Source organism: Gobio gobio (assembly GCF_949357685.1).
Source record: "Gobio gobio genome assembly, chromosome: 12".
In the NCBI taxonomy this organism is placed as follows: Eukaryota; Metazoa; Chordata; class Actinopteri; order Cypriniformes; family Gobionidae; genus Gobio; species Gobio gobio.
The window spans coordinates 7,691,435-7,718,479 of record NC_137105.1 but is presented as its reverse complement, the minus strand read 5'-3'; the positions used below and the strand labels follow the sequence as shown (position 1 = coordinate 7,718,479).

The window sequence follows — 27,045 nt, the reverse complement described above, 5'->3', positions numbered from 1 at the left end:
GTAAGGCAGTGTTTCGTCGCGCGATGACGTAAGGGTGAAGCACAAGATCGTTTTCAGGCTCTGGTGTCTATAAAAGCTTTTTATTGACTAACAAGAAAGTTTTCAGCTCTGAAACTTACAGGATATTCTTATATTTGCCATGACCTCTTATATATCAAAAGCTCAAGGGAAAGTTGATTTCTCAATTCATCACCCCTTTAAGTCAGCCACCAATTGTGCAAGTTCTCCCACTTAAATTGATGAGAGAGGCCTGTAATTTTCATCATAGGTACAATTCAACTATGAGAGATAGAATGAGGGGGAAAAAATCGAGAAAATCATTTTGTCTGATTTTTAAAGAGTTTATTATCAATTTTAAATTATAAGTATTTGGTCACCTACAAAAAAGCAAGATTTCTGGCTCTCACAGACCTGTAACTTCTACTTTAAGAGGCTCCTCTGTCCTCCACTCGTTACCTGTATTAATGGCACCTGTTTGAACTCGTTATCAGTATAAAAGACACCTGTCCACAACCTCAAAAAGTCAGACTCCAAACTCCACTATGGCCAAGACCAAAGAGCTGTCAAAGGACACCAGAAACAAAATTGTAGACCTGCACCAGGCTGGGAAGACTGAATCTGCAATAGGTAAGCAGCTTGGTGTGAAGAAATCAACTGTGGGAGCAATTATTAGAAAATGGAAGACATACAAGACCACTGATAATCTCCCTCGATCTGGGGCTCCACGCAAGATCTCACCCTGTGGGGTCACAATGATCACAAGAACGGTGAGCAAAAATCCCAGAACCACACGGGGGGACCTAGTGAATGACCTGCAGAGAGCTGGGACCAAAGTAACAAAGGCTAACATCAGTAACACACTACGCCACGAGGGACTCAAATCCTGCAGTGCCAGACGTGTCCCCCTCTTAAGCCAGTACATGTCTGGGCCCGTCTGAAGTTTGCTAGAGAGCATTTGGATGATCCAGAAGAGGATTGGGAGAATGTCATATGGTCAGATGAAATCAAAATATAACTTTTTGGTAAAAACTCAACTGGTCGTGTTTGGAGGAGAAAGAATGCTGAGTGACATCCAAAGAACACCATACCTACTGTGAAGCATGGGGGTGGAAACATATTGCTTTGGGGCTGTTTTTCTGCAAAGGGACCAGGACGACTGATCCGTGTAAAGAAAAGAGTGAATGGGGCCATGTATCGTGAGATTTTGAGTAAAAACCTCCTTCCATCAGCAAGGGCATTGAAGATGAAACGTTGCTGGGTCTTTCAGCACGACAATGATCCCAAACACACCGACTGGGCAACGAAGGAGTGGCTTCGTAAGAAGCATTTCAAGGTCCTGGAGTGGCCTAGCCAGTCTCCAGATCTCAACCCCAAAGAAAATCTTTGGAGGGAGTTGAAAATCCGTGTTGCCCAGCGACAGCCCCAAAACATCACTGCTCTAGAGGAGATCTGTATGGAGGAATGGGCCAAACTACCAGCAACAGTGTGTAAAAACCTTGTGGAGACTTACAGAAAACGTTTGACCTCTGTCATTGCCAACAAAGGGTATATAACAAAGTATTGAGATGAACTTTTGTTATTGACCAAATACTTATTTTCCACCATAATTTGCAAATAAATTCTTTAAAAGTCTTTAACAATGTGATTTTTTGGATTTTCTTTTCTCATTCTGTCTCTCATAGTTGAAGTGTACCTATGATGAAAATTGCAGGCCTCTCTCATCTTTTTAAGTGGGAGAACTTGCACAATTGGTGGCTGACTAAATACTTTTTTGCCCCACTGTAGCACCATTTTTGTGTATTCAAGGAATACAGTTTTATGAAAAGATTTGGGCACCCCTGATAATTATCCTAATTTCAGTTTATAATCTGTTGGGCTTTTGAAGCAGCAATTATTTGGATAATAATTTATACCTGATGGAAACAGTAACATTTCAGTTCTGAAATAACATTTATTGAATCAACAGAAACAATAAAATGTGAGTCATAAAAACATCCGGGGTGCAAAAATGTGGGCATCCCAATGGAATTATCACATTAATATTTAGTAGAGCCCCCTTTTGCTGAAATAACAGCCTGCAGTCGCTTCTTATATCCACTGATAAGTCCCTGAATTCTGGCTGCAGGTATTTTGGACCATTCTTCCTTGCAAAATGTCTCCAGTTCAGTCAGGTTTGAGACGGCCCGCTTCAAATCATTCCATAGATTTTCGATGATATTCTTTTTCCGCCATGCAAAGCGCATCTTAGTTTCATCTGTCCACAGCACATTATTCTAAAATTATTCTGGCTTGTCCAGATGAGCCTTTGCATACCACTAATGACTCTGCTTGTTGGCAGTATGCAGAACCCTGCCTTTGAGCTGTTCCTTGTGCAAAGTACACTGGACAGTGGAGCAATGTATAATGACACCATCGACAGCAAGATGTTCTTGGAGCTCTTTGGAGGTCTGGTTTGTCTGTGACCATTCTTCACCTTTGCCTTTCAGATATCTTTCTTGGCCTACCACATCTTTCCTTCACAAGGATTGTTCCTGTGGCCCTCCTTTTTCTAACTATATTTCTGACTGTGAAGACAGACCTTAAACTTTTGTGATAACTTTTTGTATCCTTCTTCTAATGCCGTTTTATGGCGGTTGGCAAACCAACTTCACTGGAGTTTGGAGCTCTAATAATCAGCAAAAAATTATTACACTAAAAAACGCTAAATTATCCAGTCTAATTCTATTTATTTAATATATTTTATAATAGCATCATATATTTTTCCTTGTTCTGCTTGTTCTTTCAAAAGGCTTTGCATATTAAATGATTCGGTAACACTTTAGAATAATGGTCCATCATTAATAGGTAACTATGCAGGAAGTAATGCAGGTCTAATGAGTAGTACTACATTAACACTTCAGCTACTACTAACTAATATAGAAACAAGCGTAACTAATCAGTAAATAATATCGAATTTAGGAGATAATACATTGTTAAGTAATCAATACTTGAATACTGAATGAGATTAGCATAATTAATAACTATATTAACTAACTGACAAATTATAAAGAACATTATTGTGTGTCTGAGACGTAATCAATCATCTTTTTTACTCTGAATAAATTCATAAAATGCATCACTAGTCACTATGCAGGTGCAACTACTTCTGGACCATTATTTTAAAGTGAAAAAGATAATTTTTCACTTTAAAATAATGGTCCAGATCACTAGTAGTACCTGCATAGTGACTAGGTAACCCTTGAGTAACTAGTGATGCATTTTATGAGTAAAAAAAGACAATTTCTCACATCTCAGACACGTTAATGTTGTGATTAGTAATTAATTAGTAATTCTTTTTAATTTGTCATAGTTACCAATTAGTTCTTAGTGATACCAATCCCATTCAGTAATTATTGATTATAATAAGGAACTATCTTAGTCCTAAATTTGATATTACTTACTGATTAGTTAAGCTTGTATATTAGTTAGTAGTAGCTGAAGTGTTAATGTAGTACTACTCATTAGTCCTGCATTACTTCCTGCATAGTTACCTATTAATGACGGACCATTATTCTAAAGTGTCCAATCAGTATTCTATCAGTGAGTCAATTCAGCAGTTTGGATCGCCAAAGTCACGTGATTTCAGCAGTTTGGCGTTTTGACACGCGATCCGAATCATGATTCGACTCGCTGATTCATAACGCTTCAAAACATCATGATGCAGTGTTTTGAAATCGGTCATCACTATAAGTCGTTATTTAGGTTTTTTTTGCGCACAACAACTATTCTCGTCGATTCATAAAGTTATTGTAGAACCACTGTAGTGAGAAGGACTTTGTAACGACGTCTTTAGGACCTTTTATGGGTCTTGATAGTGTACAGTGCATTGTGCCAATGGAGGCCTTTCTGTTTCAGTTCAACAGAAATTCTTTTGAAGTGTGTCGTAAACTCACAAGTTTGCATTTGTTGGGCTGACGTCATCTGTCAAAACACCTCATTTGTTAAACAGATGAATTACTGTGAGCTTGATATGAACAATGGCTTCTATTTATTAATTTCTTGTTGAGCGTCAGGAGCATGTTTGTGTTTGTAAGACTGAGATTTTATCTCTGTTATTCGTGGCCATCAGTTTTACTGATCTTTTGTGGTAACCATGTCAGTGATGTCAAATAATACTATTAACCTCAATATGAGAGAAAATGTCACAGTTCGTCACAGTAAGTATAATGTAAAAAGTTACAAACTATGAAATCTAAAAAATCCTATTGATAAAACAAAAAATAAAAGAATTAAAGCAAACCAAATCTTAAGTTACTTGAAAGTCAATTTCTTTATAAGCACATTTTAAATGTGCTGACTACAAAAAAAGTTGAATATATATATATATATATATATATATATATATATATATATATATATATATATATATATATATTAGGGGTGTAACGGTACACAAAACTGACGGTTCGGTACATACCTCGGTTTTGAAGTCACGGTTCGGTACGGGTTCGGTACACCAGTTTTACAAAATTGCTTTTTATTTATTTTTATTAAACAGTGGTTTACTGAAAAAAAATGTGTCTGTCTTTAAATTAATTAAATTATAACTAAAAGTTTATTGAAGATATTGCTGTAAAATATTTAGGGAGCCCTTACTTGCACATTATTATTAAAGGTTAACAACAGAGCCCAAACTATTAGCCTATATTCAGTTGCTTTTTATTTTTAGGTATAATAATCAACACTCAAATAACACAGTACGCAAACATGTAAACTTCACATAAGGCAGTTTTTGCAATAACTTCTAAATCTAATTATAAAAAAGTTTTTTCTCCAATTTGTTGAAATATAATAATTTATAGCCTACACAGTGTCTGTCATTTTCATGACAGGTTTATTTAAACATGCAAGAAATAAAGACATCACTAACAGGTTAAGTAGAATATAATGAATATATAGGCTAACAAAACGAATATATAAAGCTAATATAATGAATATATAGGATAATATAATGAATATATTGGCTAATATAGTGCATATATTTAGTGAAAGAGTTGATTTCTCTAGTGAATAAAATTCTGTGGACACTGAATTAGTGCCTCAGGTAAATGTGATGCTAACGTTACATTGCATTGTTTAGTTTACAAGCATTTTGAGGTCTTTCCGCCGTTAAAACACTGATGGAGCGATTACACCACATATGATAAATGACAGTAAGTTGTAATGTAGCCTCAACATACCTTCAGATGGTCATTCATGTTTATTCTTTTGGAAGAGATGCCGCTTGTACTGTGTTCAGTGATCAGTCACGCTACATTAAAGAGCATCAAAACGGCATTTATCATTTGAATTTCGTGATAAAATGGACTGAATACTTAATATGTTCGTGTGGGAACTCGGATTGAAGTGTGTTCCGCGCTTAAAACAAGCCGACTGTTAACTGTTAAAGATTGCATTCGGAAACAGCCCTGTACCAAAATGGTTCGGTACGAATATGTGTACCGTTACACCCCTAATATATATGTATTGGGAAAACAGCAGACCAAGCAATAATGTAAACATGAATTTGTTTCACGAAAGGTCAAATAACATACCAAGATATCAAACCACTGTTATTTTAATTAATCATTCAAATAACAAGACTACAACATTTCAAATCCATGACTTGTGTCTATTGAATATATTTGTATTTATATTTTACTATATCACCTTATTTGCTTATTTATAATGTTTATTGATGCTTATGTTCATATAATGATGCCTGTTCTCTTGTGCTTCATTGTCCAGTTTCATATAAACTTCACGTTTACGATCAACTTTATTACATTAACTCTGGAAAGCCTGCCGAAACTCTTTGCTTGCTATATAATCATCTAGTACTGTATGCCAGCTCTTCCCAGTTCCCAGTGTTCTCCGTTAGCTGGTTTGCATGAAGACAAAACAGAAAACAGCCGGAGGGAGGAAATGCTTCATGCACGAATGAAGTTCCATTTATATCTGATGAAATGATACAGCCTTTGGAAAGACTCAACGTCTCTTCACCAGGTAAGAGGTTTGTTTCAGTTATCTTATTAGAGGGAAAATAAAGTGGTAAAATAACACGATGCAAATCAGCAATGGATTTTATGCTTTGTTTTATGCTGATATACTTTTGAAGGTATTGCTTTTTCTATTTTTCTTATAATTTTGAATAAAACATGTACCTCAGTGCACTGGAATTGGGAGTTAATTTGTTGATTTTATTGGTCTATGGCATTTGACTCAATTTTATACAACACTGTATCCAAGAATGTGATGTTTTATTCTCTGTGTTTGGGATAGTTCTTTTTCAAAGGATAACACAAATAATTCTGATCTTTTAATCTTATTAGACATTAGGGTGGCCATACAGGGTTTTTTTTCTTCCAGATTTTAAGCCCCCTGCATGTCCGGCGTCCAGCGCAGCCTCAAGCCGGACACTCATTTGTCCTCCTTTTTGGAGTTGCGCTGAAAAGTTGCTAGAAAAAACCCGCTCTAGAATCTTTATTGGGAAGCAGCAGCATAGCATATAATGCCGTAAGATCTCTGGTCAAACAAATGATTGGCTGAAAGCGGTGTCAAATAAATATCTGATATCACTGGTTAAAAACGTAAACAAGCCTCCGCGACGTCTAAATGTCGGACACTCAGTCAGACCTCATTTAATCCGGAATGGACAAAAGAGCATGAATTTATATCAAAAAGCAGTAGAGACGCTTTTCATGGATTTGGCACTGTGCCAGATTATTTTTTTTATTTCCAGAAGTCCAGAAATGTTATGTTTTCAGGCACTGTGCACTTTACAAGACAGGTTCATCTCAGTGGTCAGTTTTTGAAACAGACATCATGATGTCTTGAATAAATACAAATGCTGTGAACAAACACTTTTTTGCATCTTACACATAGGTCTACTTCAAGATATATTGTAGATCAAACGGTCTGACAATGAATAGAGTAGGCTATTGCAGAATCACTGTATCACGATACCATCGATATGATGGACAAAATTGTATTGTAGTTGTGAGTACACCAGAGTCCTATGCAATTATTCTTGCTTCACTAAATGCCGCAAAGTGTCCTCCTTTTTGGTATTATGGAAATGGCCACCCTATTAGACATTGGCAATGTAAAAACGTTAATAATCCTGTCAGGGATTTGACCAAAATGTGTATATTTTAGATAAGTCTTGTTCTTATTGTCTATAAGCAACAACAACAACAAAAAAGTATATTTCATGTTTTACACTTTTCTTCTTGCAGCTCTTCAGATGTTTTTGAGGAACCTGGAGATCATGTCAGGGATGAAGTTGAACATCTGTAGTCTCCTGCTCATTTTATCTGCCTGCTTCTGCATATCTAAAAAAGATTGTAAAAATCCCTATCAGAAGGGTAAGAAATGTGTTTGTCCTCTTAAGGACATAATGTCCTTCCCTCAGTCCAACATAAATTATGATGAGGACATCTTTATACTCGGCACAGATGGTTTCATGGGATACATTCAGAAAAAAGGTGATTTCAAAGGGGAATGTAAAATAGTGAATACAGTGGGTAACTATTTCAATTATTTAACATAAAAGTTACCTTTTGGTGGCCTTTCATTTGTCCTTTAAATAGGTGATTGCTTGAACACATCACAGGGCCAATTTGATATTAATTGCGGTTCTTCTGGATTGTCAGGTGAGGAGAAATCAAACGTGGCCTAAACAGCATATTAAAGAGAGAAACTTTCTGCATACATGTATAATCATTCCTCAAAATGTATTTTGTTTGGCATGTTTTCATCTCCAAAACAAAGAGTGCCGTTAACAGTGTATAATAGGACTAGAGCCATTTTTAAAACCTCAATTTCATGAATCAATCAAATCTCATTTACTAAACATACTTTAAAGTTTCCAGTGGTCGATGCAAAGTTGCAATGAAATGGACAAATCTTTTGTTCCGTATTGTGACGTATATATTTAATGGATTATTGAAAAAGAAAAAAATGTACACTCTTAAGTCCATAAAATGATCCCATGATGGGAACCCCTAAAATCTTCTATGAAGCGTGAGCATCTGACGGAGCCTTTCCTTTTAATAGTGTAGGATGGAAACTCGGGAAGTCAAAGGCCGTGCATACTACTTCAATCATTGTGAATTGTTTTTTTTTAATGGCCACTTTAAAATGATTTTTTAAAGGTTTTTTTTTTGTTTGTCTTTCAGCAGACGGGAAACTATCCAACATCACTGTTTTTTCATTTAAAGACAGTGATACCACACAAACAAACTGCAGCGGTGGGTCTGAAAGTAGACTTTCTTGTCTTGGTTTTTGTATGAGCTGCTTAGCACCACTATCCATAATGAAAACCTGTGGATGTTCTTTAGGAAATCATACGATTTTTTTGTATATTTTGACCCCTGAGTAACGTTGTTTTCTACCCTCTTGTTTTGCAGATTTGGGTGTGATTTTATCTAAACACGCACCATACCAACTCAACATAAGCAGATCAATTATACCTAAGTTTTTATGCTTAATAGAAGGGTACTGCAAAAATTACACTTGGACAAAGTGTACTGCAGGAGGTAAATAAAGTATATATTCCATCAAACTGCCATCTTCGGAAAGGGAACGCCATAGAGACAGAGCACATTTAGGCCACGCCCACACAACAATCCAACGATCTCCATTGACTTTGTATTTCGTGAGGCTGCCTCCTTGTCATTTCTGACTTATAACAAAAAATAGAACAATGTCTAAAAGCTGCTATGTGACAAGGTGTACAGCAAACAAGCTAATAAACACAGAATTAAGTTTTTATAAGCTGTTGACCCCAAAAAACGAGCGTTTAAGGAGACAAAAGTGGATAAGACAATAAGATCAGCAGGAAGAATGGGTAAATTTGGGGATCCTGACACTCAGTATGCCTATGTGTGCAGTAAACATTTTGTCACTGTTAAGTCAAATATCCTCCAGTGGGTGTAGTTAACATGTTGCGTGTAAATCATAATTTAAAAAAGTGTGAGATGGTGGTCCAGTGGGTTAAACCATGGAACTGATATGCAGAAGGTTGCTGGTTCGATCCCAGCGGTCTCCACCAGTGTGTCCTTGAGCAAGGCACTTTACTCCATGTTGCTCCAGGGGGATTGCCCCTGTAATAAGGGCACTGTAAGTCGCTTTGGATAAAAGCGTCTGCCAAATGCATAAATGCATAATTGCCTGTATCCACTTTTGTGTCCTTAAACGCTCGTTTCTTGGGTCAACAGCTTATAAATAAAAATTCTGGGTTTATTAGCTTGTTTGCTGTACACCTTGTCACATATCAGCTTTTAGACATTGTTCTGGTTTTTGTTATTTTTAAGCAATCTATTGTATAAAGTTTATGATTGGTTTTGTTGTCCAGGGGCCACAATCTTTAATAATGTTTGAACTTTACAGTTAGGCTATAGTAAAGTATTTGGCTATAACCGTTTTGCTTGCAAAAAAAACAGATTCAGAATTCCCCAAAAATAAATAAAAACTGTGAAATGCAAACTCAGAATATTACGCAAAACTCCAATCATTAAATATGTTTAAATATTGTATAACATAATATGTATAACATAAATATACATTATGTATTTAATCTCACTGTCTCAATGTCTTTGCTGCTGACCTTCAATGATTCATATTAACCATACTAATAAATAAAATGAAGTTATTGTTGAACTTTCTTCTCCTGCGATATTTCACTTTTGGTGTGAAACGACCTTGACATTTGCCAAAAAAAATTATCTGTTATTATAAAACAAACAAGCAAGTAACACAATTAGTTTTTTAGGGAGTAACTTGATCTTGTAAAGCATTGTCATGCAAGTTACTTTCCCCAACACTGATGACAACACATAAACAAAGCCTAAACGCCACATACTGATTTCCCTTGGATCATTACAGTTTTGAAGTTTGTAATGTTTCTTGTTTGAAAATGTTATTTAGATTTTATTTATTTTAGTTTTTAGACTTAATGGTCTTTGCAGTTCAGGTATCTCATAGAGCATATTTTTGTTCTCTTTATTATAGGTTGTGATTGGACCCATCCAACATATTTTAATTTCACGAGTGAGTATCATCCTTACAAAGTCTAAATATTATGTTCAATATGTATAAGAGTGTCATCAGATGCTGTATATGCTATAATTGTGTGTGTTGTGTATTTAAGATTGTAATATGACCTGCCTGAATCCCACAATGGCATGTGAGATTGCAAAATATGATCCCAGCTGTAGCAGTAAGAATGTGTTTCAATATGCTTCTTTTTCTAAATCAGACATTTCTGCTTTAATAACTTTTTGAACAGACTAAAAGCAGGGTTCCCACTCATCCTGGAAAACCTGGAAAATTGATGACAAATTTTCCAGTCCTGGAAAACACATGGAAAATTAGAGAACATGTAAAATGTCCTGGAAAATCTTGTTTTTGGGAAAATTCTTTAAAAAAATATTTTCTTTAGCCGAGTATAAAGAGTCGCTGGCCCAAACAATTAGCGCTAGTTGCAGAAAGCACATGTTCAAGAATGCTGAGTTTGATGCGTGTTAGTAGTATTTTTGAATAATGATGTTTAGTCTTGTGTTGCCACTCTCAGCCGTTAGCTAATGCTAATGCTATTAACTGCTCAAATGTATGCAGTGAATGTTAACTCGTGAGCTGCTACCTAATCACATAATTTTGATATAAAGTCACATTTGTGTGTTATAAAGTCAGAATTGCGAGATATAGTTAGAATTGCGTGATATAAACTCGCAAGTCTTTTCTTCACAATTGACTTTTTTGCGCAGTTGCGAGTTTATATCTTGCAACTCTGACTTCTTTTCTCAGAATTGCGAGATCTAAACTGCAATTGCAAGTTATAAAGTCAAATTCTGAGGAAAAAAGAATTGGGACAATTTTTGCGTTTATATCACAAATATGTAAACTCGCAATTGCGAGAAAGTCAGAATAGCGAGATAAAAAGTCACAATTACCATTTCTTTCTATTCTGTGGTGTAAACAAGCTTCCATAAGTCATAAAGTATGATTAAGAGCTCATATTGAAAAATGCTGGATTGTTAAGTAATGGCAATAAACTGGACGGCTTTTAAAGACTTAGAAAGCAATATTTGGCATGATCCTTGTCTTTTATTCCCGCCGTAGTAAAATTGAAAATGTCCTGGAAAATGGTTGCTGAAAAAGAGTGGGAACCCTGAAAAGTGCCATTTACCCACAATGCTGTATATTGATCTTAATCATTCTATCTTCATTTGTTTACTTTTCATCTTTATGTTTTTACACAGGTGAAAATGCAAGTGAAGAAAGTAAAATGAACACTATTGAGATCAATGATAAAACTGCAAAATGTTTTAAGTGTGGAAGTCCTTTTCAAAACATAGAAGACATCAAAAATGTACCCACAGAAATGTCAAATCAACTTAAGAATATGCAAACAAAAGCGATAGATGCTGGGGCAGCTGCGTAAGTACTTTTTTTAAATACGTGATATAAGTCTAATCAGTTTTTTTAGAGATAATATTGATTATAGGCATCAGGTCATCTTTTAAATTGCAAAATGAATAACCATATTCAAGAGGTTTCGCATTTAATATTGCAAGCAATTAAGGGATGAAAAAAATATAAATATTTTAAAAAATCTATATATTTTCTTTCATTTTATAATAAGTAATTCTATCTCCGGGGCTAGTTGTCACAGGGGATTTATCTAACACTGTATGTAGTAACTGTAGTCTCAACGGTTATAAATTGCACCATTTTATTTTTAGTTCCCTCTTATATCAGACATATCATCAAAACAAAAACACAAATCATTTTGTATCTTCTTCAGTGCGGTCATGCAAAATCTCTCCAGTCTGGTGTCTTTAATGGAGAATTTGACCGTAGCATCTGTATCCATCGGTAGCGTTAAAGGGGTTTTACAGAAAATTCAAAGCGAGTCTGATATCGAGGAGTCCGCTTTCATCCTTTCAGAAACTGGCATCAAAGTGAGTGTAACAATGACAAACGTACACATCTTTTTAACTTTGCCTAGTGTGGTAACAAAAATGTTCCTCTCTTAAAATGTACCTCACAACTGAAATCGCCTTATGTTTACAGGTATTAGAGGATTTTTCAGAACTGAAAAATTTTCCCAACACTATCACTATTCCAAAGGAAGCCACTCAGCAAGCGTTCAACAAAAATAAAACTTTTCTGTCTGTGTTCAGATTTCCCAACATGTCAAAGGTATAAAAACACGATTTTTGGATTCCTGTATGCAGGGAAGTGTAAGCTTTGGCCTGTTTCACACACAAAGGTACAAGCAACGCATTTGCTTAACTGCAAAGGCTGGCTTGCATGTTGTTTTCATACTGACAGAGTTTATGCATATACAGTATATAGAGTTATGTTTATATTGCAAAAGGTTTATAGTGCACTTTCAGTGATGATTCATGCTAAACCTGGAAAACTAGACCTGGTCAAGTTTTACTATGTGTTTAAATTATTTTAACTCATTGTGCATCATAGCAGAAGGCATTTTTGGCTACTTTTAAATTTGGGATTTTAGTGAAACTACATTCCTGAAATCCGATAATCAATAATACCTGTCAAATTTGTGGCTTAAAATAAAAATAAAGTGGGACATTTAGGCATACAAATCTGGAGTATCCTGAACATTCAAATGCCTGTTTCACGGAAAGTGTTCAGGACATTTTGACTACTGACATTGATCTTATTTGATGTAAACCACATCGTGTTTCTATATAGAAGCCTGATTCTGTTTCTCAGCAATCAATCATTATTTTTATTAAAGGATGAAAACAACAGTACGGTTTTGGGGGATTGTGTTTATGCAATCGAGATGGGGACAAAAATTTCAAATCTGACTAACAACATCAGTTTGGCCTTAAGCAAAAAACAGGTAATATATTATACAGTGAAAAAACATATTCTAAATGAGTCTGATCTTATTTTCTTAAATTCATATTTATTTCTCTGCAGGGCATGAGGGGAACTCCTGTTTGTAACTCATGGGATGGACAAGGTCTGTGATGCGTTTGTGTTTTTAATATATTTATATAGCCTGAGTTTGATTTAAAGGGAATATGGATATGATAAATATCCATATGCCTACAGTATATCAAGAATATATCAAGAATAAATTATGTCCCACTTTATATTAGGTGGCCTTAACTACTATGTACTTATCAAAAAATAAGTACAATGTACTGGTCCATTTCCTTGTTCCATTTAGATTTATACAAAATGATTTGTTTGGCTCTTATTTTCTTAATTCATAATATGAATAATATGTAAGGATTATTTAATTCAATTTGATGGAATTTTACTATTCAAACTATACAAAACTTAACATTTGTAAGTGTAGAAATATAGAGAACTAGTTAAGAGTCTCATTCCTTTAGGCCATGCTATGGAGCATTTCTAATCATAAATCAGCCATTATGGCAATTAATATTCATTAATTCTCTCAACTCAAATTAACAAGTTCCTCCATTTCATCAGGAAAAAAGCCAAACTGGACAACTGAAGGCTGTGATACCGTTGTTAATGGAGAAAAGATAACATGCAATTGCAATCATTTGACTTTCTTCGCTGTGCTTATGGTAGGTTCTCTGTTTCCTTCTGGGATCTGTTAAAATTGCTTCGCCAAAGCTAGAGTCAGAGTTTACAGTCAAACCAAAATTTCAACATTTTCTCACATTATCACAGTTTATTCGCTATAGTTTAGAAAATGGTAATAAAATGTGACAAGAACTCAGAGTTAAACTGTGTCAGAACAAATTCATTTTGATAATGTCAGATAACTTTCATAGAAAGGTGTGTAATGGATTACAATCAACCAATCAGCTGTTAAATAAAGCTGTTAAAAACACACTTAGATAATACCAATTTAGGTCAATCAATGACCAAGCAATGCTTCATTTAGTTCAGTCTATGGTGTAAAAGGTCGCATTAGCAATTAAAGAAAAAACACTGAAGCAAAACATTGTCAGGTCAAAGTGTCAGAATAAGTTTGGTCCCAAATTTGTATCAATTTTAGTCCACTGTATGAAGAATTTGGGGGTATTATATGTCACAGTTTACTTTATTACATACATTTTAAATATTACACTAGTAAAAAATGATATCTGGTGTCTGAATAATTTTTGGTTTGACTGTAAGTTCTCTACTGGCCCTTTCAGATTTATGTTTATTTATTTCACTACATTTTGTGGTTACTGATTTCCTAATACTGCAAATGTCCAGACAGACCTGTGTAACTGAACAATGTTTTAATACAGGTCCCTCTAAATCAACCCATTTCCCAAAATGACCTCGTCACTCTCACCTACATCACGTACATCGGCTGCGGCCTCTCCATGTTTTTCCTAGGAGTCGGATTATTTATTCACTTTCTCTTGAGGTGAGACATGATTCTCTCTGTACCACTGCTCACACATGTGAGATCCCCAATATGATCTCATTGATCGACAGCATTTGTGTCATAATGTTGATTACAAAAAAGCAGTAATCATAATTTTAAAAAGCATAATTTTGACTTATTTCAATTTCAATTCAACACTTTATTTGTCCCCAAGGGGCAATTAACAAGGCCACGTAGAGTAAACACACAATCGCTATGCATAAAAGAATCATACAATAAACAAATAACACAGTGTGCACAAGTGCAAATATATTAAAACAAGTCCAACCATTTATAAAAAAGGAATAAATACGTTAATATATATATATGTATATACTATATGCAATTAAAAAAATCACTGCATGGTGAACTTGATGGTGCTTAGAGAAGGCTGTAAATTTAAAAGCTGCACCGATTTTGGAACAAAGGTTGCCCTCCTCCTTTGTGTCCTACAGCCCGGACAACGAAGACCTCGCCCAGAGGGGGGCCACTCAAAAACAGAAAAAAGGACATGTGACAGATCTTGTAGACCTGCAGGACAACCTCAGTGTTTGCTGATCACTTATGATGGAAAGAGTCCTAATAGGAAGTCCAATAATTTTTGAACAGACTTTAACCGTGCGCTCCAAGCGATTTCTGTTTTGAAGGCTGATGGAGTGAAACCAGCAGACGATAGAAAATGTAATGACACTTTCGATGTAGGAGTAGTAGAACACAGTAAGAATGCTCTTACTAACCCCAAAGGAATTGAGCTTTCTTAAGAGATGCTGCTATACAGAATGAAGAGCAGCGGAGAAAGGACACAGCCCTGTGGAGAGCCGGTTGAAGTATAAAGGAGGTCAGAAATGGTGTTGTTGACCAGCACTCTCTGAGACCTATTTGTCACAAAGTCAATTATCCAGAAGATCAGCTGGTCCTCCAGATGGAAACGACTGATGAGCTTCTCAGCAAGAATAATTGCACCTGTTATGTTCTTTTTTTAGATATTACCTTTTATTTAATGTGTAATATAGATGTTTGTAAATGTAAATGGCATGATAAATGGTGCCTCTTGTCGGCCGCATATGTCATTGACATATCACAAGAAATAGTCAATTTTATAATGGTTACTTTTCTGAAATGAGACATGGCTCTCTGGAGGACATAGCCTTCGAAATAAGACACAAGAACTGATTCTGAACTGCCTTAAACGAGTCCTCAGTCCTAACCTAAGTAGGTTTGTAACAAATTTGCATAATGTCAGCATAGACTTAGTCGGCATCGTGTCATAGCTGGGGGCGTGGGGGAAAACAGTCCATTCCCCCACAATGTAAATGCATGGGGTTAACCCAATTAAGCCTGTATAGAATCACTTTTGCCGCTCGACAGAGCAAGATCTATAGAAAACTGAGCCATATTGGGTCAGATTGTCCGTGCAGTATCTGTGACTGATAAACGACCCAACGGAATCAATGGCCAGAGGTGTCATTATCTCTTCAAAATACATGCTGGTCCGCCGACCCCCATATAGATATGACATGCCTTCATAAATCACCCAGTCTTTCCATGAAGACGTTCATTCGGTGTTCCTGAATTTAATGGATTAAAAGTATGTATTACATACATGTAACGTTTTACAATGATCATAAAACGTGTCTTGTGCTATGAAATTTTACATGTCAGTGTCACAATATTATTATAATTACAACAATAGCAAAGTTTTTTTATTTACTTTTTTATAGCAACCGTCTTCATCAAAAAACTGGGTGATTTATGAAGTAGTCTAGCTATTATGTCGTGTAATATTTGTGGGAGCAGCTGCATTTTGACGAGAAAATTTACAAGTGTCGTACATATAATGGGACTAGCCCAGCCCTTCCCATCATGAAATAACGAAGACTTTTGAATGTTTTGTACATTAATAACCTCACGCATTATGTGGCTGTTTGGTCGCTCATTGTGAAAAACTATTGTAACGATAAATTGAGTCCCGCGACAAGTATGACTTTATTGGCGTACATCCTACATGTTAACACTAACATCTTGTTAACATGCTTATTATTTTCATCTTTTAAGCATTGAGTATTTTAACATTTACAGATTGGCCCCATTCACTTCCATTGAAAGGACCGTACTGCAAAAAAAAGAGGGCGACATGTAGAAATTAATTAATTAATTTTAATTAACAATATGACACAAGTGCTGTGGGTTGAGCTTGACTTTTACTGAACTGAGAATATGGTGAGTTGCGCAAATAAAGGGTTAAAGCTGAAGTATGACATTTGGATGCAGCATGATCAAAGATAATCTCAGTTTACTGTTGAACTAAAAGCAGGATCAAAGATTTAATGTTTAAAGTAAAGTTATTATCAAAGGTAATCCTTAGTTGTGCAAACCACCCTGAAACATTTCTAATTCACAAAGGACGGATCCCAAATACTGATTGCGTTTTTGCATTTTACATTTCAGGAAAGCGAAGGCCACTAATTCAGCCCACGTGCTGATGAATCTCTTTATGGCACTGTTTCTGCTCAACCTGACCTTCCTGACTAATGAATACGTTGCACGTGCGAATAGCCACATCGCCTGCAAGGTCATGGCTGGAGTCATGCACTACTGTTTGCTGGCCACTTTCTCCTGGTTTGCAGTGGAGGCTTTACACCTCTGCCTGCAAATGACCAAACACTCAGTCTTCATCAAACATTACATCCTCAAGATCTCTGTGATTGGGTGGGGTGAGTTCAACAACCTTTAAATATGCATTCTGAAATATGTTGCCTATGATCAGACACATTGTTCACTTGCAAAAATCCCATAAACGTTAAAGGCTGTTTTGACGTGGACCAGTAAGCAACCACTCAGACTACCTTAACAACCATAATAGCCACATTCTGGTATCATCATCATCATCATCCTGGGATATGAAATGCACATAGAATTTATGTCATATGTTCAGATAAAATACCAAAGTCTGCTCTAATCCTCTGTCCAGACAATTGATCTTATACTACAATTGCATTGTCAACAATTTGTTTCAGTTCCTCCTGCTATTGTTGTCAGTGTCCTTTTTGTCTTGGGCAAATATGGTGAGCAGACCATACAGACGGACTCAAGCAATGTAACCATGTAAGTAGACCCAAAAATATGATGAGACGCTATTCCTGAAATATAATGGCAGCCATACTGTATGATGATATGCATGAAAACTCACTCTTAGAAATGGATGTACTTAATAAGCTTTAGAGGTCCCATGGCATGACATTTTCATTTCATGAGGTTTTTTAACATTAATATGAGTTCCCCTAGTCTGTATATGGTCCCCAAATGGCTAGAAATTTTGATAGGTGTAAATCGAGTTCTCGCTGTCCTGCTCTGCCTTTGATAAAAATGAGAGCTCAGACGAGCCGATCTGGAATCTTCCCTATATGTCGTCATACGGGGAACGGTTACCTCCCCTTCCTCTGCTTTGCCCGCCCAGAGAATTAGGAGAGAATGGATTCAGTTTATCAGTCGTGTTGTCAGCACAGGCTTTACAAACAGACTTTTACCATATGGATTCGACAGCAGTGAGTAACAATGTTCATTAATGCCTGATCTGTGATCAGAGATTTCTGATGTGTAGCTAATCATTCAAGTTCACACAGACTTTCTTTCTAAATCGTTTAATACTGTCAGTCCCGCCACTGGCCATCTTGATGCCCTAAGCGTAATGCATCAGTGAATCAAGCCAGTGACTAAAACAATAAACTTCACATCGTTTCTGTTCGTAGCATGAAACAAATCTGTTATATAAATGGTTAAACTACAGAAAGCGATCAAAGAACACTCTCTTTATAAAGTTCAAAGCTGTCCATCACACGTCGCGAGTATATATGCACACTTGCCCAAACTGCCGTTATAATGAATGACGCTGTTATGCTGCACAATGAAGCTCTTACTGTATTAATGTCGATGTCGTGTTTGCTGTTAGTTGTGGTGAAAGGATTTTGTGAGAGAAATAACGTTGCAATGATGAGATCACTGCATTCACGCGATCAACAAGACTGCTCATCACTGCAGCCTTTCATGTGATGGATCAACATTTTGACGATTCGTTCATCTCGACGGCTGTGATGGTAAAAAAAAGTTTAGTGGGTTTAGAGGGGTTCCACATGTTACAAAGTTCGTAGAATAAGGAGGAAGATGACAGGGTCAACTCTCAGATACAAACAAAATAAACTCGCACTCACAGTGCTCTCAACAACTCAGTACAATAAAACTTTCTCTGCTATCTTTCCCCAGCTCTCTGTCTCTCTGGACCACGAGTGCCCAGTCCGTCTCTCTCTGGACTGGCAGTGCTTGCAGACGGTGCCTTGCTAAACCACGCCCCCTCCACCACATAATCTAATACTCATTTCAAATGCAAAGATGTCAGCCAATCACAACAGTGGGCGTTTTCACTGAAGTCTCACAGCAGACATTGCCCTTCAAACATAGCAATCAAGCCAGAGGGCTAATATCACAAAAAATGCCTTTTATTTTGTCTAAATTGTCACATTTTTTAATGTAAAAACCATACTAACAATATAAGTACATCTCAGGAAAAATAAAATAATACAAAAATCCATGCCATGGGACCTTTAACATTCATGGAACCAAAAATGTTCTTTATTGTGGAAAAAGGTGCTTCGGATTATTAAAATGTTCTTCTTACTAAGATAAAAAAAATATGTTCTTTTTAAGAATGTTCACTGAAAGGTTCCTTGGGGAACCAAAAACGGATCTTCTATGACATCTTTGCACAAACCCTCTTTTGGAACCTTATTTTTTAAGAGTACATTTATCTCCAATTCCATCACATCCCAAAGCTGCTCTATTAGATTGAGATTTGGGACAGTTTGAGATGATTTGAGCTTTGTGACATGGGAAGGACATGGTCAACAACAGTACTCTAGGTAGGCTGTGTCATTTAAACGATTGGTAAAAAAGTGTACCAAGAAAATATCCCCTGCCTACACCATTACACCTGCAGCTTGAACTGTTGATATAAAGCAGGATGGATTCATGTTTTCATGTTGTTCACACCAAATTCTGACCCCACTTTCTGAATGCCGCAGCAGAAATCGAGACTCATCAGACCAGGCAATGTTTTTCCAATCTTCTATTGTCCAGTATTGTTGTGACTGTGTGAATTGTAGTCTCAGTTTCCTGTGCTCAGCTGACAGGAGTGTCACCGGTGTGTCTTCTGCTGCTGTAGCTCATCTGCTTCAAGGTTGGACGTGTTGTCCGTTCAGAGATGCTCTTCTGCAGACTTCGGTTGTAACAAGTGCTTATTTGAGCTTAACTGTTGCCTTCCTATCAGCTGAACCAGTCTGGTCATTCTCCTCTGACCTCTGGCAGCAACAAGAGTACAGTTTGAGATGGTTGTGCGTGAAAATCCCAGTAGATCAGCAGTTTCTGAAATACTCAGACCAGCACTTCTGGCACCAACAACCACACCACGTTCAAAGTCACTTAAATCACCTTTCTTCCCTGTTCTGACGCTCAGTTGAACTTCAGCAGATCATCTTGACCATGTCTACATGCCTAAATGCATGTCATGTGATATGTTATTAGATATTAGATAGATATTTTTTATATGTTTGTATGTTAATGAGCAGTTGAACAGATTTCCCTAATAAAGTTTGAAAATGTTAACTTTCTATTAAGTTGAGAAAGTATTGTTTTCCTACTCACTATTGTGTAAACGTTTTAAATAAAAACAAAAAACAGCGTTGGTGTGGAAAATAATGGTCAGCAATCAAATTTAGATCTTTTTCATGATTCACTTGGATATACAGGTGCGGGTCATATAATTAGAATATCATCAAAACGTTTATTTATTTCACTAATTCCATTCAAAAAGTGAAACTTTTATATTATATTCATTCATTACACACAGACTGATATATTTCAAATGTTTATTTCTTTTAATTTTGATGATTATAACTGACAACTAAGGAAAATCCCAAAGTCAGTATCTCAGAAAATTTGAATATTACTTAAGACCAATACAAAGAAAGGATTTTTAGAAATCTTGGCCAACTGAAAAGTATGAGCATGTACAGCACTCTATACTTAGTTGGGGCTCCTTTTGCCTGAATTACTGCAGCAATGCGGCGTGGCATGGAGTCGATCAGTCTGTGGCACTGCTCAGGTGTTATGAGAGCCCAGGTTGCTCTGATAGTGGCCTTCAGCTCTTCTGCATTGTTGGGTCTGGGATATCGCATCTTCCTCTTCACAATACCCCATAGATTTTCAGGCGAGTTTGCTGGCCAATTAAGAACAGGGATACCATGGTCCTTAAACCAGGCACTGGTTGCTTTGGCACTGTGTGCAGGGGCCAAGTCCTGTTGGAAAAGGAAATCTGCATCTCCATAAAGTTGGTCAGCAGCAGGAAGCATGAAGTGCTCTAAAATTCCCTGGTTTACGGCTGCGTTGACCTTGGACCTCAGAAAACACAGTGGACCACCACCAGCAGATGACATGCCATCACTGACTGTGGAAACTTTACACTGGACCTCAAGCAACGTAGATTGTGTGCCTCTCCTCTCTTCCTCCAGACTCTGGGACCCTGATTTCCAAAGGAAATGCAAAATTGACTTTCATCAGAGAACATGGCTTTGGACCACTCAGCAGCAGTCCAGTCCTTTTTGTGTTTAGCACAGGCGAGACGCTTCTGATGCTGTCTGTTGTTCAAGAGTGGCTTGACACAAGGAATGCGACAGCTGAATCCCATGTCTTGCATACGTCTGTGTGTAGTGGTTCTTGAAGCACTGACTCCAGCTGCAGTCCACTCTTTGTGAATCTCCCCCATATTTTTGAATGGGTTTTGTTTCACAATCCTCTCCAGGGTGCGGTTATCCCTATTGCTTGTACACTTTTTTCTACCACATATTTTCCTTCCCTTCGCATCTCTATTAATGTGCTTGGACACAGAGCTCTGTGAACAGCCAGCCTCTTTTGCAATGAACTATTTTGTGTCTTGCCCTCCTTGTGCAAGGTGTCAATGGTCGTCTTTTGGACAACTGTCAAGTCAGCAGTCTTCCCCATGATTGTGTAGCCTACAGAACTAGACTGAGAGACCATTAAAGGCCTTTGCAGGTGTTTTGAGTTAATTCGCTGATTAGAGTGTGGCACCAGGTGTCTTCAATTTTTAACCTTTTCACAATATTCAAATTTTCTGAGATACTGAATTTGGGATTTTCCTTAGTTGTCAGTTATAATCAAAATTAAAAGAAATAAACATTTGAAATATATCAGTCTGCGTGTAATGAATGAATACAATATACAAGTTTCACTTTTTGAATGGAATTAGTGAAATAAATCAACTTTTTGATGATATTCTAATTATATGACCAGCACCTGTATGTCACATTATGGAAATAAGTCGTTATGAGCATGAATATACAAATATCATTTTGTCAACTTTAACCGTCTGCACTATTTTCCCTGCAGGTGCTGGATTTTAGACTCCACTGTCCACTACGCTGTGAACATTGGCTATTACTGCTTTGTCTTCATCTTCACCTTCTGCACCTGCATTGTGGTGCTGCGATGGCTCTCCCTTCTGAAGATGAACAAGTTTAAACAGGCTGGAAAGGTGAAACGCTCAGGAATCGCCTCCTTTGACATCACCACCATCCTGGGCCTCTGCTGTCTGCTGGGACTCACCTGGAGTTTCACCTTCTTCAGCTACGGAGGTCTGCGTCTGCCCTCGTACTACATATTCACCATACTAAACTCCTTCCAAGGTGAGAGCTTTTCTGCAGAATATTTTAAATGCGTATATTGCATATATTTTTCTCAAAGTGTCTGAAACGGTTTCTTCAAAGATTCAGGGCCCTGTCATACACCTGGCGCATTGCGACCGCAGGTTTTTGCTAGTTTCAGCCTGACACTGTTAACATTTTCATGTCCAGCATCACATTGTTTAAATAGCAAATCCACTCTGTTTCGCCCATGGGCGTGCTGGTCTGAAAACGAGGTGTGTCCAGGTGCATTGTTGGCGTGTTGCTATTTTGAGGAACTGAAAACGACTGTGCCATTGACCAACAAAAACCTGGTCTAAAGTCAATAGTGCAGTATTTTTGTGTTATTTAAAGGGCGCGTTTTTAATATATGCGCCTAGAGGCAGGTGCACAACACGTGTACACTCTACGTATTACACACACAGGGATGCGCAGCAGCACACAAAAATGTCAAATATTAAAAATTAAAAGGATTCCTCTCTGGAGAAGCGTTCAGTCTTTCCGCTCGCAAATTCCGCCATGTAAATAGCGAATCCGCCATAGTGCAAGCGCAACTGGCTTTTAAAGGGAATGGGATATGAGACTCTGATTAGTTTATTTTACGTTGTGCTCAAAACACACTGTTGACTCATTAAGAGACTAGGTACAACCCTTTTGGACCGTGCGCCTGGCACGCCGACCATTTTTTCCATCGTTAAACTAGCAAAAGTGGATTCGGACACGCCCTAAGTGCACCTGCGCTTCAGACCATGCGCTTAGATCGCTAAAAGGGCCCTCAGTCTCTCTAAACCCCTCCTTTCCGAGAGCCTACTCTGCTCTGATTGGTCAGATGACCCAGTATGTTGTGATCGACCTTTCACTTACAGCACGTGTCTGAAATTTCAACTCTTCTTCAGCACTTGATACAATTATATTATATATTTTTTAAATATGAATTGAGAACTGTAACGGATTGCTCCGAGAGACAAAGGGTTGAGAATCCAAATGCAGCTTTAATGAAGGGTAATCCACAATCGTAATCAAAACAGACAAAAGGTCATACACAGGCAAGCAGTCCAAACAGGCAAACAAGGCAGGGGACAGAGGCAAAAGGGTAATCCGGGAAACAGGCAAGAGATCCAAAGAACAACAAGACATGAAACAGGGGAGAACGCTCAGAAATGCAGTGTAACAACATACAAGACTTCGCAGTGAATGACACGGTGAACATGGTTTATATAGGCTGGGGTAATGAGACAGAGTGCAAACAATGAGTGATGATGAGTCCGGGCAAAGGATAATGGGTAATGTAGTCTTTGATGGAATGACAGTCCGGGTTGGAGTGCCCTCTGGTGGTGATCACGGGCACTCACACTGGTGAATTGTGACAAGAACAAAACACTCAACTAGGTTAAGGTATTTATCTGACAAAATTATTTTTAGACCAGAAGAAATTAGGGTTGTGCGTTATCACAAATAAAGCAATTGACTCGAAGCACAGTTACGCAATATGCTAACAAAATCTTTAACCATTTTTTTTATAATATTTGGATAAAGGTTGAAGGTGTTAGTTTTCATAGGCCAGGCAATAACGGGGGAAAAATCCCATTTCACAGCATGTTTATGGTAAAATGTCTACTGGAATTATGGCTGCTGACCCAAACAGGCCTATTATACTATATTCTAATATACTATAAAACATGCATAATATCACATTAATTTTGTATTAAATGCTTGTGTTTTTATAGGATTATTCTTATTCATATATTACTTGAAAACAAGCACCCTCTTTGGAGACTCAGTGCCTTCAGAATCGAGCAACATGACTGAAGAAAACACAGAAAACACAGAAAACCCATACGAGGAAGACGAACCACCAACTTTAACCAAAAAGGTCTTCTGAATGTCGCCTCTGTATCTGTGCATTTGAGATGTCATGTGTGTCTATAGACACTTTACATTCATTTGCCGTATTATAATGAATTCAATGCAAATTTCTCCTGTAACATACTGTATGTAACTATTTCTGATGGCAGAATTTATGAATTTGTCTCGTTCAGTTCATGAATTTGAATTGAATTGCTGACGCCCCACAGGAAGAGAAATTTGCTCTATTGCTTATCCTGTTTGGTACCTCAATTCCAATTTAGGAACTACACTGGAATTTTATTGAAGTTCTCAATTCGGTTCTGAATGGGACACAACCCTGCTGTATAATAATATAATCTCGATCTCCTATAGTATGTTTCTTTTTCATGACTGCACATTTAGACAGCTAGAAATTCAATTCACATTTATTTGTATAGCGTTTTTCACAATACATATAATTTCAAAGCAGCTTCACTGAAAATGCATGCGTCTACACTACAATTTAAAGTGATTTGTCCACGTTATGTATTTCAGAAATGTACATAGCACACAGATTAGCTAACAATATATTATTAATCAGTATAATAATTCAATCAAGGCACAGAAATAAGTGAAATAAGAATACATGTTGTTAATGATTAGGGTGTGGGGAACCACTTTAAGTGCTGTATTGCACCAAATATTGGTGCTTCAGTGGTTCTTCAGCGTTTCTTCGGGATGACTGAGGTGCTATATAGCACTGCTATCATATACAGAACCTGTTAAGATATTGAGCAAAGAACCACTTTTGGTGCCATATCGCACCATTTTTTTTTTTGTGTACTTCAAGGAATACAGTTTTATGAAAAGGTTTGGGCACCCCTGATAATTATCATAATTTCAGTTTATAATCTGCTGGGCTTTTGAAGCAGCAACTATTTGGATAATAATTTATACCTGATGAAAACAGTAACATTTCAGTTCTGAAAAAACATTTATTGAATCAACAGAAACAATACAATGCGAGTCATAAAAACGCCCGGGGTGCAAAAATGTGGGCATCCCAATGGAATTATCACATTAATATTTAGTAGAGCCCCCTTTTGCTGAAATAACAGCCTGTAGTCGCTTCTTATATCCACTGATAAGTCCCTGAATTCTGGCTGCAGGTATTTTGGACCATTCTTCCTTGCCTCCAGTTCAGTCAGGTTTGAGACAGCCCGCTTCAAATCATTCCTTAGATTTTCGATGATATTCTTTTTCCGCCATACAAAGCGCATCTTAGTTTCATCTGTCCACAGCACATTATTCTAAAATTATTCTGGCTTGTCCAGATGAGCCTTTGCATACCACTAATGACTCTGCTTGTTGGCAGTATGCAGAACCCTGCCATTGAGCTGTTCCTTGTGCAAAGTACACTGGACTGTGGAGCAATGTACAATGACACCATCGGCAGCAAGATGTTCTTGAGCTCTTTGGAGGTCTGGTTTGTCTGTGACCATTCTTCACCTTTGCCTTTCACATCTTTCCTTCACATGGACTGTTCCTGTGGCCCTCCATTTTCTAACTATATTTCTGACTGTGAACTATTGTGATAACTTTTTGTATCCTTCTTCTAATGGTATTTTATGGCGGTTGGCAAACCAACTGGAGTGTGGAGCTCTAATAATCAGCAAAAAAATAAATAAATAAATGTATTAAAAAAACACTAAATTCTCCGGTCTAATTCTATTTCTTTAATATATTTTATAATAGCACTATATATTTTTCCTTGTCCTGCTTGTTCTTTCAAAAGGCTTTGCATATTAAATGATTCGGTAACACTTTAGAATAATGGTCCGTCATTAATAGGTAACTATGCAGGAAGTAATGCAGGTCTAATGAGTAGTACTACATTAACACTTCAGCTACTACTAACTAATATAGAAAAAGGCTTAACAAATCAGTAAGTAATATCGAATTTAGGAGATTGTACATTGTTAAGTAATCAATACTTGAATACTGAATGAGATTAGCCCCATTAATAACTATAACTAACTGACAAATTATAAAGAACATTATTGTGTGTCTGAGACGTAATCAATAATTTTTTTTACTCTGAATAAATTTATAAAATGCATCACTAGTTACTCAAGAGTTACCTAGTCACTATGCAGGAACTACTAGTGATCTGCACCATTATTTTAAAGTGAAAAGGATGGTTTTTCACTTTAAAATAATGGTCCAGATGACTAGTAGTCCTTGAAGAGTGACTAGGTAATTGAGTTATTACTGATGCATTTTATGACTTTATTCAGAGTAAAGAAGGACAATCTTCAAGAACTATTAGTGATCTGGAATAATTGTAGGTACCTGAGCACTGGCGATTCATTCACCACCATTGCCAGCAGTTTTAGGTTGGGCATCAGCACTGTAGATGGGAAAACGGATGCGAAAAACGCAGAAAATCGAACCTGTTCCGAAAAAAAATTTGACGGACGAAAGTTTCGGAGGCAGTGTGCAAGCATGATTGAAATAACGTGAGGTTGAATTTATTTTTTGATGTGCGAAAATTTCGCATGCGAACTTCGGACTCCGTGTGCAAAGGCCTTAAAGGTCCCATGGCATGGATTTTTTATTTTATTTTATAATGTATTCTGAGGTGTACTAATATTGTTAGTATGATTTTTACATTTTAAAAATGTCATAATTGAGAAATAAAAGGCATTTTTTCGATACTGATGTTTGCCCTGTGGCTGAATGCCCTGTTTCAAGGGGCGTGTCTGCTGTGAGACTTCAGTAAAAACGCCCACTGTTGTGATTGGCTGACATCTTTGCATTTGAAATTAGCGGAGGGGGTGTGGTTTAACGAGGTCTACGAGGCACAGGGCTGTGCCAGAGAGACGGATGTCACTTCTCATCAGTTCTCTCAGCACGTCTCAGTTCAGTGAACTGTTGTAGTTACTAGCATATACTTTGCTAGTACATAGTTTATTTCTAGTCGGAGGGGCTGTCACTCATGTCAGAAAGTTAATAACTTTAGTAAATTATGGACCAGCGCTCACTCGAGACGCGAACCGTTTAGAA

The 27,045-nt window shown here is 37.1% G+C and overlaps 1 protein-coding gene across 1 annotated transcript; it reads left to right on the top strand.

Moving 5' to 3' along the window:
• Positions 1-11,834: 11,834 nt before the first annotated feature.
• Positions 11,835-25,653, top strand: LOC307135640 (adhesion G-protein coupled receptor G2-like; the record flags this gene model as incomplete). The annotated part of the gene is made up of 7 exons (XM_079832213.1): positions 11,835-11,984; positions 12,097-12,225; positions 14,283-14,404; positions 16,853-17,118; positions 17,422-17,509; positions 21,860-22,155; positions 23,880-25,653. The coding sequence occupies 7 exons, from the start codon at positions 11,835-11,837 to the stop codon at positions 24,032-24,034; spliced, it is 1,206 nt and encodes a 401-aa protein (XP_079688339.1). The 3' UTR covers positions 24,035-25,653.
• Positions 25,654-27,045: the final 1,392 nt, after the last annotated feature.